The sequence below is a fragment of the Lepidochelys kempii genome, chromosome 4, assembly GCF_965140285.1.
Source record: "Lepidochelys kempii isolate rLepKem1 chromosome 4, rLepKem1.hap1, whole genome shotgun sequence".
NCBI classification, from domain to species: Eukaryota; Metazoa; Chordata; order Testudines; family Cheloniidae; genus Lepidochelys; species Lepidochelys kempii.
The window spans coordinates 56302078-56314359 of record NC_136383.1 but is presented as its reverse complement, the minus strand read 5'-3'; the positions used below and the strand labels follow the sequence as shown (position 1 = coordinate 56314359).

General features: G+C 38.7%; 1 protein-coding gene across 1 annotated transcript in view; it reads left to right on the top strand.

The window, feature by feature from the left end:
* The first annotated feature begins 6958 nt into the window (after nucleotides 1-6958).
* Nucleotides 6959-12282, top strand: part of IQCM (IQ motif containing M) — an 84714-nt gene continuing 79390 nt past the window's right edge. Inside the window, exons 1-3 of the mRNA XM_073343183.2 lie at nucleotides 6959-7023; nucleotides 8484-8670; nucleotides 11872-12016. Of these exons, the coding sequence (XP_073199284.1) occupies nucleotides 6959-7023; nucleotides 8484-8670; nucleotides 11872-12016 (397 nt within the window). The remainder of the gene's footprint in view (nucleotides 7024-8483; nucleotides 8671-11871; nucleotides 12017-12282) is intronic.

Sequence of the window (12282 nt, the reverse complement as noted above, 5' to 3'; positions counted from 1 at the left end):
GTGCTTCTTTTGTACAAATCTTTCTGGAAAGTCATAGCCAATTGTTGTTTTTGTATTGTTTTTCTGGTTATTTTGTAAAGGTGAGATGGAAGAGAGAGCTTTTATTTGCCTTAATTAGAGGTTAAATGATTTCCAGAAAAGAAGCAAACATCCTAGATTTTGAATATTATGATGTAAAACTCCACAGTTTTGGTCCAACAGCATAATCCTTTCAGTTGCTCAGCATCCTCAACTCCCACTAGCACCAGTGGGCACTGAGAGCATGAAACGAATTGTAGGATTAGCCCTGGGGGCTCAATCCATTGAATTGCTTTGTCTTCTAGCTTGAAGTTGGAACTGTTCTTGAGCCAACTTTAGCAGCTGGTCTTAAAGTAGCACTTTGTTTCCCTAGAGTATTATAAGGAGGGCTCTACCAAATTTATGGCCATGAAAAACGTGTCTGGGATGGTAAAATCTGGTCTCCCCCTATGAAATCTGGTCTTTTATGTGCTTTTACGCTATACTGTACAGATATCACAGAGGAGACGAGAATTTCTCAAACTGGGGGTCCTGACCCAAAAGGAACTTGAGGGGGGCGGGTCGCAAGATTATTTTATGGGAGTCACAGTATTGCTACCCTTACTTCTGCACTGCCTTCAGAGCTGGGTGGCCAGACAGTGGCAGCTGCTGACTGAGGGTCTAGCTCTGCAGGCAGCAGCACAGCAGTAAGGGTGGCAATACCATACCATGCCATCCTTACTTCTGCACTGCTGCTGGCAGCGGTGCTGCCTTCAGAGCTGGGCTCCTGGCCAGCAGCCCCCGATCTCCAGCTGCCCAGCTCTGAAGGCAGCGCCATCGCCAACAGCAATGTAGAAGTAAGGGTAGCAGTACTGCAATCCACCCTACAAGAACCTGGTGACTGCTCCACAACTCCTTTTTTGGGTCAGGACCCCTACAATTACAACACCTTGAAATATCAGATTTAAATAGCTGAAGTTGTGAAAATTACAATTTTAAAAATCCTCTGACCATGAAATTGACCATAATGAACCATGAATTTGGTATGGGCCTAATTATAAGTTACAATCCATGAACATTCAAACAGTGAACAATTTGAGATGGATTTTTGTGTTTAAATATTGTTTTTTCATATCCATATTTTGTCAGTTTGAATTATAATAACCTGGTAATCAAAATTCCTCTCATCCATACAGTGTGTGTGTGTGTGTGTGCTTTTATTTATGCAATAACTTAGAAGTCATCAAGGGGTCCTGATTCATTACTGCATCCATATTCAGTAAAGCACTTAAGCACTTGCTTAATTTTAACTTCAAAGCATTTAAGCATGTTTTAAAATCCCATTGATTTAAAGTTAAGTCAAGTTAAAGTTGAGCATGTGCTTAAGTGATTAGATGAATAGGCCTGGCTACTGAATCTAGAGCCCTGATGATTGCCTTGAAGAGGTGAACTCAGCTTGTAATTAACTTGAAATGCCTGACTGCTATATTTGCTATCTATAATTGCTGCTGCTATAAACAGGGGAAATATACTGGGAAAATAATTTCCAGTTTTGTGTTGAAATTTTAAAAGCTAAGCTGCATATTGCCAAAGAGAAGGGGCTCTATATGCAGTAGGAGTGTTTTTCATATTTAGAGAGAACACCCAGTACCAGTAGGAAATCGGCGCTTCATTCTCTATTCCAATAGGTTCAGAAGTTCAATACGATTCAATTCCTTTTTGTAACATGAAACCTTTCATATAACGTATCTAAAAGTTTAAAATTCTAAATTAAAATGAGAACACAACTGGCAAGAACTCAGAGAGAAAATGAGTAAATAATATCTAGGGAGTAAGACTAAATAATATGATATATTATACTCCACGGTTACTATCTAACCATTTTATTCTCTACAGTGTGAAGTGTTTTCTTTATATAAACATTCTTTCTTAGAGTCCTTTTGAACTTTTGTTGCTCCAGCTTCTATACTCTCCTTCAGCACAATATATACGAATAGTTCGTTGCATTCTTAAAATCTCAGATAGTGTGCTATTGCAGTTCATTAATAAATCACTTATTCTCTATTGAAGTCTTTCAACAGTATGCTGTTAATCCTTTGTAGATTAATATGATTTCAGTGGTAATCCTTTCATTTATTGTACTTCTAAGATGTATAATCATTAGAGAAAGTGCTTGACAGATTTTCCAGGAAAGTTCATGTTGGTAGCACTCTATATTATTCATTTAAAAATTAAATTTGCAGATGAAGTAAATAGATCCAGGGTTAGTTACTCATCTTTCCCCCTTGGTGTCACAGTTTAAATCTAAATCCAACCAAGAAAAATTATTTCATGAGCCAGAGACACAACCAGTATAGAATATTTTTAGGGTTGTCAAATGATATTAAAAAAATTAATCACGAGCTTAAAAAATAGTTGCAATTAATTGCAATTTTAATTGCGCTGTTAAACCACAATAGAATGCCATTTATTTAAATATTTTGGATGGACTTACTTCTGCGCCGCTGCTGCAGCTCATGGTACCTGGCACTCAGCTTGCAGCTCAAGGAGGGCTCCGTGCTGTCTCATGGGGATTGCATCTTGCCGGAGCCTACTGCCATCTTGCAGACCTCTGGCCACCTCTGGGGCCCCAGGGGCCCCATTTTAGATTTTGGTTTGGTGTGAGAGCGTGTGTGTGTGTAGGGGAGAAGGGGAGCGTTGTCTCTTTAAGCAGAGCACTTAAGAGCTTGGATGCATTTTCAGCCAGCAGCAGTAGTTGCAGGCAGCAGCACTCATTCCTGAGTGGGCATCAGCAACCAGGTACATGGGTGGATGGAGGGGAACAACCCAACATCAGCCCCCACCCCCTCTCTGCTCAGGAGGCAGGCTCCCAGTCCAGAGCAGCTTAGCTGGGGGGGGTGGAGTGGGGGCGGAGGAGGCAGGAGCAGCAGTGGAGCAGGGTGGCAGGAAGACTGGCACCCCTGCCCTGAGGCATGCAGCGGCACCCCCCTGAGCACAGCAGTCTGGGTTGTGGTCCCCCTCACACACCTATAAGGCCAGCCATGTCTCCCTTTCTCTCTGGCCACAGCCAGAGGTGTGCGATTAACGCTAATTTAAAAAAAAAGTTAATTTGTTTTTATTTAATTGCATCCATTAACTGTGATTAATTGACAGCCCTAAATATTTTATTTGAATGCTTTTTATATATCTCCAAAGAACTCTTCATCTGTGACAACTGAAAGTTTGAGTCATATCTTTCCATCAGCTTTGGCTGCAATGTATGGAACTGTATATATGAGAAAATGGCAGGATATGATGTAATAGGTGAGATTCACCAAACGAAGAGGTCCAACAAAGGGCCTGTGCATCCCTTAAATATCACACATAATTGATATTTAAATGGGATGTAGATCTTGTTCTGGTCCTCTGCACAGGGATATATTGTCTAGTTTGTTTGAGAAAAGCTTAGGCTGAAATATTCCTCGTCCAGATGGAATGGAGGACTGAGATTATATGGTAGAACTATAGGGAAGTTCCTTGTGACTAGGGATTTGGGTTGATGGAGATTTTTTGTTGTTGATTTATCCCCTCTCCTCCCCCCCCTTCTCCATACCAGTATACCTCACTACATTCCCACATTCTTTCTCTGAGGTTTCTCATGGCTCAAGGACACTGCAAAGAGTGTCTGAAATAGTTGGGGATCATCTGATGGACAATTCTATAGACTTGCAAAATGCAAACTCTTTAGGACATCTCTTGGCACTTACATCACGGCTATATTTAAATCTTGCTAATTCTTTTTTCATAACATCTTTAAGATATGGCCTTTCCTATGCAACCACACAGCTCAAATTCTCATCTAGCTCTAATCATCTTGCATCTTGATTTCTGCAACATTCTTTTCTCTGGGCTTGACAAATGCAATCTTGTCCATCTGATATCGATTTAGAATGCTGCTGTAAAGTCCATTATCCTAGCCCATTACTTTGTCATCCCTTTTTTGCATCCCTTCACTGGCTCCCCCTTCTTTATTTTATCAAACATAAACTACTTGTCTTCACTTCCAAGGACTTTTGCAGCCTTTTCCCCCTTTATCTATCATCTCTCATTCACTATTGAAATATCTACTCCCATTTGATTGGCTCTTTATGCCAGCCTCCATCACGCACTTTTTACATTTTCCAACTTTTTAGTTTCTGCTATGCTACCCCTCACTCTTGGGTGCAGCTCCACATAAACATCTGCAAAGCCATCTCATTAATCTCCTTCAAAACCTATTTAAAATTCTCCTTTGGTGTGATGCCTATAATAAAATTTAACAGGTCACTACTGTATCAAGACCATTGCCTGTCATACTGACCAATATTGTCTCATTGTTTTCATGTACTTCCCTTTCTATCTGTTTGTATCCATGTGTCTCTTGTCTTATACTCAGATAGTAAGCAATTTGGGGAAGGGACCATCTTTTGTTCTGTGTCTGTACAGCACCTAGCGCAGTGAGGTTCTGCTCCACGACTATGGCACATAGGGCTATGATAATACAAATAATAAATAATAATTTAGGACAGGAACTATAATTTACCCTGGGCTACATTGTAAGTTTACAACTTGTCCTGAGAAGCTGTCTCATACCAAGAGCAAACCACAGAACCAATTGTGACTCAGAACCACAATTCCTTCTTGAGTTCCTCCATTGCTCTGTAGAAAAAATAGGTTAAGATGGACCCCCTGACCAGAGGGAAGAAGAACCAGTGTCCTCCCACTCTCCACCACTCTTCATGGTTGTCCACTTGCTCTCCTCACTATAGGTAGATTTGCAATGCAATCCAAGCAGGGATGTAAGAGAGAAAGTGGGTCTTAGTCCCTCTCTCTTCCCTGCATGGCCAAGTAAGGGATGGGATCATCTAGTCCTAGATGTTTCCATAGTGCCTATAACAGTGGGAATCTGGTGGAGGAATCTAGGTGCTATAACAATACAGATATTAAATAATAATTAATGTTGACTTTTCTTCATCTGCATGGAGTCCTGGAACGATTTTCAGATATTACATGTAGATGTGGAACTAGGCACACTGACAAGGCCGGCATGCTCTCAGCTCCAGGGGCAGCTACAGGGCCTTGATAAAACTCTGTTGTAGTGGTGTTGATGCAGAATGCCAGTCCTGGAAATTACTTGGTGAATTTATAACATGAAATATTAAAATAGTAAAAATATTTCTTGGAGACTAAACTGAAACCACATACTTGTATCAGAGTAGCAGCCATGTTAGTCTGTATCCGCAAAAAGAAAAGGAGGACTTGTGGCACCTTAGAGACTAACCAATTTCTTTGAGCATAAGCTTTCGTGAGCTACAGCTCACTTCATCGGATGCATCCGATGAAGTGAGCTGTAGCTCACGAAAGCTTATGCTCAGAGAAATTGGTTAGTCTCTAAGGTGCCACAAGTCCTCCTTTTCTTTTCACAAACTTGTATATCACTAGCTACCCAGATATGAGTATCAGGGAACCGCAGGTCAATATATGTGAAGCAGAAACCTCTTGACTTGGGTTGATAGCAGATCAACCAAATCAAAATAAATTGCAACTCTATTATAAATTACGTTTGAACAAAGTAGGTAGGCTGGTCCTGTCAAAGGAGGGTGGATATTTGCCTATACATACTGTAGGTTTGTAGATGATATGGTGGCCCAAGGCAGTATCAGACATCAAAACTTTTCTGCAAAATCAGGTCCTGAACTTGGCAACCCTGTTAGTTTTTTGTCACACATTTGCAGCTTGAAAACTATTTGGCCTTTACAACAGCGAAAATAAGTATCCCTTAATCATTTCCAACCTATTAACAGATGGGCCAACAGCTTTTATACATGGGGCATGCAAAATACTTCAATATCAGCCAAAACTAATTAGTAGCAATATCTGAACCAAAATTTATAACTGGTGTAATATGTATTAATGCTGATAAGATTATAGTTTAATAGCAGTTTCTTTTCAAACATCATACCTAATTTTTTTTTATCTGGTGTATTCTAAACTTGAAATAGTAAAAATCACTCTTAATTTATTCTTCTTCTCTATTAAGAACAGGGAACATATTTTCTCATAAAAAAAGAAAAGTATTAGAGGTGGTATAAATAATAGAAATCACATAATCCAGGAATTAACATAAATATCAAACTTTCATATTAAGCAATGACACATATAAGAAAGAACAGTGTAACATGAAAATAGCATTTTGTTATTTTCATGTCATTAAGGCCAATACAAAATACTGGTATAATCATAATAGGTTGCCTGTCTTCCAGTGCCAATTCACAATATTGTACTTTTGTACAGAGTTATAAATAGGCACATGTAAATGGCATATTATTAAATTAAAAGATTATTTAAAAAATCAGAAAACATGTGATTCAATTTTCTAATCCCCATTATGAGCCCATGTAAACCTCAAAACTTTAGATAGTGAAAGTTATGCAATATATTGCCCTTAGATCTGCACTGCAGTTCACTCACATTTGGCTTTACATAGAAGTTTAAGGAGCTGACAGCTGCCCCTGCACCTACTGAGGATTTGCTTGTATATTCCCATCTTCTAAATAGGGCTGATCTCCAGGTCCTCATATCTTCCATATTTGTGTTGTAAAAGCCCCCAAAAGGATATGAGTTGACCCAGAGTGAATGTTGACCAAGTGTGAGTGGAATGAACACAATTATAAATGATTTCCCCAGACAACAGTATTAAGTTGGAGTTCAGGATAACTTTTATGAGAAAAAGAACCCTTACAAATCTTACTTTGGGGGAAAGAAACCCAGAAAGTTAGAAAATCTAAAATGTAACCTTAATGTTTGTAAGTCTGAAAGTAGAGGTGAGAGAACCCAGGCAATCTTAACTCCATCTCAAGTGACGCCACAGTATGAATCATCCTCATGATGTAGATAAGGGTCTATGATAAACATTTCTGACATTTTTCAAAGTTTTGAAAGGATGAACAAGAAAAAAACAGTACATTCTGCCTGTCAGTTCCCCTTTACCTGTAGCATAGCGCATAGGTGAGGCTCTTTCTGTCTAGCCTGTTTGAGAGAATGATGCACTCTGGGCTTTGTGGCCAGTGGATCAAACCATCTTAGGGCTATTGGCAGCTGGTGGTGAAAAGTATGATAAGAGGCCACCCTTAGCCTCTGCTCCATCTGATGTCGCAGTGCAGACCAGAACTGCCTGCAAAATGGGCAACACTGTCTAGGAAAGGGTTGGAGCCAGGATGTCATGGGAATGAATGGATTCAATATATTTCTTAAGAAGCTTTTTATGTTACAATTGCTGTGGAATCTCAATGGCAAATTAAAGCTGCCATCCCCTAGAAAAAACCTGTGTGGAGGACAGCGATGTAAACGCTACTTGCCCTTTATTTGAGTAAACTGCCCCTGCTGGTGCATGAGTGAATCCGGGCCAGTATTGATCAGTATCTTGTGAAAAATCTTGTATAAGAGCTAGGTATTATTATTATTATTATTTTATTATTTGTAGAATGGAAGTGTATCTGATTGTATGTGAGTGGTGGAGTCACAGATCCACTTTGGAAAGGTGAATACAATAAATCAAAAGTGTTTCTAACAGAGAGAGAGAGAGAATGGCTGATTGGGTTTTGCGGCATATGGTAGATAAGGGTAGGTTGTGTTTGTGGATTATACGTAGAGGGTATAATGTGAAAATGCTGTAATGACTTGAATATAGGGAGAAGGTATGATGGGCAGGACAAGACACATTTCAGCTTCATTGGGCTAAACCCTCTCCAAAACAAACATACCCCCAAAACAAACCACACACACAGAGGAAACATTCAAATGGGAGAAGCTCAGTTTTTCAAACTTTCATATCTTACTAGCATTTTGTTCAATTAATACCAAATTAAAAAAAAAAACATTTTCCTGTGACAAAGGTACTCAATTATATTTCTGGTGGAGTAGTTTAGTCTTGGCACAGTCTAGGTGTGGGAAATAGAATCACAGTTGGCTTTATAATACAAAGCTAGTTATGACTTTAACTATGAAATGATTATTTCCACTCATGATTATACCTTCAGAAAAAGGAAGATTTACAATGTTTATTTTCATCTTACTCAGATCCTTGATTGAAAAGGACACATTCTTGTATTGAATCTAGTACTCTTTTTCATTTACTATGTTTTGTAATCAAATACAAAAACTTGAAAACTGAAAAATATGTTTTTTGACATGTAACATTTTTAAAAAAATCCTTTAATATTTGCAGCCTAGTAGGGAATGTGCTGATCTACATGTCTGTAAAACACAACAAATTTTGGATGCTAATTTAGTAATAGTGGATGGTAAATGGCTAAATACTTATTTTAAAGCCTTGAATGCATTCTACAATTATTTTAGATTCAAATTATATCAATTCCTTTGCTAGAATTTTGATTTTATAGTTTGTGTTGCATGCTCTACACTATTGAAAAATAAATTAAAAAAATCTTTTATGTTTTAATTTCTAGTGGAAAATGTATTGTCATTAAAACTCAGGAAAAGGTCAAAAGAATTGGACCACACTTAGAAGTCTTTGAGGCTTTTCATGCCAGAAAGGACCCTAGCTGCAGAAAAGTAATTAGAGCATCCATTTATATTCAGAAATATGTCAGAGGATGGCTTGAACGTACCAGATTCAACAGAATAAAGACCAAGGTAATGTGTCAGATGTTAATTTCACATACTGTAATTCACTGTATCTGGGTAGTGTTAAAATTCTTGGAAAGTAGCTATGACAGTGCCCCCCCATAAGGCTTTATGGAGATATGCTTATGAATGTATATATGACATAACTAGAATATGTTTTATGATACACATGCCATGTAACATATCTCTGTAGAGGTTACGGTCTCCTGAATCTATTAATCCTATTTGTATGTGTGTGTCGTTTTTGTATTCGAAGTTATGAATATTGGCTGTGTACTGGCTTGATTTTTAAGTAACCTTTGTAAAGCATTTGGTCAGCTTATTGAGAAAGGAATGTGCAAATCAAGAAGCACTTAAAGTACAATGGATCTTGGAATGCTCCAATCCACATAAGAAGTCTACTTGAGGACATTCAAGGTAGCATGTGACCCATGGCTGCTACCTGGTAAGAAACTGTGAGTCATGCATGGACATGTGACTTGTCTAAGTGAATCCAGAACTCCATCTTGGAGCTGGACTTTGCATAGGAGAGAGGAGGGGGTCTTCACCCTCAGAGAAAGTCTATTTAAGCCCGGGGGAGACCCCTCCATTTTGTCTTCAGCTGGCTAAAGAGAGAGCCTCTCCACCCCCTAGAAAGAAACTGGAACAAAGGACAGTAACTACAGGGGGTGTGAGAGATTGCTGGACCCAGACTAGAAGGAGATTAGTTTGTAAAAGGAAGCTTACTGGAACTGGTGCGGTTTTGTCTGTATTCAGTTTTATTAGACATAGACTTGCGGGTTTTATTTTATTTTGCTTGGTAATTCACTTTGGTCTGTCTGTCTGTTATTACTTGGAACCACTTAAATCCTTTCTGTATTTAATAATATCACTTTTTACTTACTTATTAATTAACCCAGAGTATGTATTAATACTTGCGGGGGGGGGGGGAGAGAAACAGCTGCGCATATCTCTCTATCAGTGTTATAGAGGGTGAACAATTTATGAGTTTACCCTGTATAAGCTTTATACAGGGTAAAATGGATTTATTCAGGGTTTGGACCCCATTGGGAGTTGGGCATCTGAGTGTTAAAGACAGGCACACTTCAGTAAGCTGCTTTCAGTTAACCCTACAGCTGTTAGGGGACATGGTTCAGACCTGGGTCTGGCTCAAAGCAGGCAGGGTGCTGGAGTCCTAAGCTGACTGGGCAGGAAAGCACGAACAGAAGAAGTCTTCACACATCAGGTGGCAGCTCCCAGGGGGTTTCTGTGATCCAATCTGTCACAGTAGCCTAAGCACTACTGCTTTTTATGATTTTAATATGAAATATTTGTTGTATGCCCATGCCCAGTTAGCTCTCCATTGTAACCACCATGTAGCACACCGTGGGCTGTTTGGAAATTCAGTGAAAATGAAGATAGTATCTGAACCTTCCTGCTCTAAATGGACAGATCTTCGTCACTTGAGCTTAATGAGAACCTCCATTAGCTTTTGGAGTAAAGGGGCTGTGGTTCACATCTGATCCCTTTTTAATTCTGTCCTGAAGAGAACTATGGCACACTTACATGCTAATCAGTTAATTCCAGGATTTCTTTTTCACATATAAAAACAGCATAGGTTTAACAAGCTGTTCATTATCTCTCTTCTTTACTCGCCCCCATTTTAAATATCAAACACTTGAGCTAAGCATGCATAGAGTATGTCATAAAATTGTCCTTTTTGAAGTTTGCTTCTTTTTCAGCCAGAGTCAAATATGAGCTCCTGCACATAGGGTCAGAAAGCGCTAGAATGTTTACTTTTGCCTTCCATTTCAATATGTACAGCACATTAACAGAGGTCTTGCTTACTGCTGGCTATAGAGATAACACAGCTCCACCTCATCAGGATTTCAATCTCTGGGCAATATGCAGCCCTGTAATCTAATAAGTATTCCATAGCCTAACCTGTACCTGACTCAAATAGATAGTCTATTATAAACGGGCCTTCATTAACCTGTTTATTATATGAATTTATAAATCAAATTGAAAACCATAGTTAAAGGATTTCCAAAAATCCTTAAATAGAGTGAATACAAACCAGATAAAAATATTCTATAGTTGTCACTGTCCTAAAATTCCCCTGTGAGTATGCTGCTTTATATGCTACAAAAAGTGGCTGCCTTGTTTATATGATTAACGATGAACTGAACTTGCATAGTTTTGAAATTGGTTGTTGGACCAAAGAGAATGGGGCATATTTTTCCTTACAGGGCTATACTTTGAACTGAACACTGATTGTTAGGTTCAGTGATTGGCATTTAAAAGTCAGCTGTTACTGTACCAGGGAATCTGAGATATCACATTATTTTTCTATAATTGTATCTGATGAGAACTGTGGTATCTGATGCAATGCAGTGGCTGCTGTTATCCTGATCACCATTAATGAGTCCACAGGTAAGCATTGCTGTGATTCAGTCAGTGATTAAGGTTTTGTTTGCATTTATTAATCCTTCATGTTTCTGGAAATCTATGTAATGATATAAATTATAACATCCATTTTTAATCTTTTTGCAGCATTGATATTTATTAACTGTGGCTCCATTCCAATGCCCACTGAAGTCCCTGGAAAGGCTTGTATTGATTTCAATGGGCTTTGGCTCATGCCCCATATCTATTGTTTCTTGAAATCTCAGCATTATTTCATTGGGCACTTGAGATTATCACACTGCTGATGTAGTATGTTGTCAATCACATGACCCTGTCATACTGATGCTTCTGAGAAGTTTCCCCTGTTCCTTGGTGATTACTCCATCCCACTGTTCCTCTTTCCCCAGCATTCCCATAGTACTCCTCTGTTTGGATACCGAATTTTGTCTTCCTAGTCAGATCCCCAATTCTGACAAATAAAAACATCTGCTGCTCTTCATTATTCCAGCTCTGTTCTTGTAGTCTTCATGTGCCGCACACATCCCCAGATATTTCCACCTCAACATCTTTTGAAAGGACCAGCCCTTATTAGCACTGCAGACTGAAATCAGGTCTTGTACACTATTTTTTATATATCACATGATGCATAACAGTTTTTCAGATCTACACTTACTTATTTGTGGCAATAAAATTACCTCTCTTCACCCTCTTTTAAGATCTTATTTTACTCTGCACATCTAACAATTTCACCTCCTCATCTGCTTTCTTTAGTCATCCTTCACTATTTCTAAAAGTAATGAAAATGAAATATATCTGTAATTACAGGCTAAAAGTCATGGACCATCCCTTTTAGCAGTTGTAAAGGCCTACCGTAAAATGATGAATCGCATTCAACGTCGAGCTGGTGTTTTGAATCCATCCACACCACTACGGTATTCAGAACTAGAGGAGTGGTTGGACAAGAAAAAATGTGAGTGCTGTTAACATTTTTGTACAGAGTAATCTTTTATTCTAATTTCAATGGTTGTCTGTTCTGAAGTAATACTGCTCATTTATAACTTCAGCATTTTAAATTGCTCCTTTGTGCAAAGGATATTGCATGTTACTATATGCACAGCTGCTTTTGTAAGACGTCATTCTGGCCTTCAGTTCTTAGAACTGTGGGATTTATGTCAGTGTGGGTACTACATTTTGTGACATAGTCATTGCACTACTGAGATTTGATTTTTTGCTTTG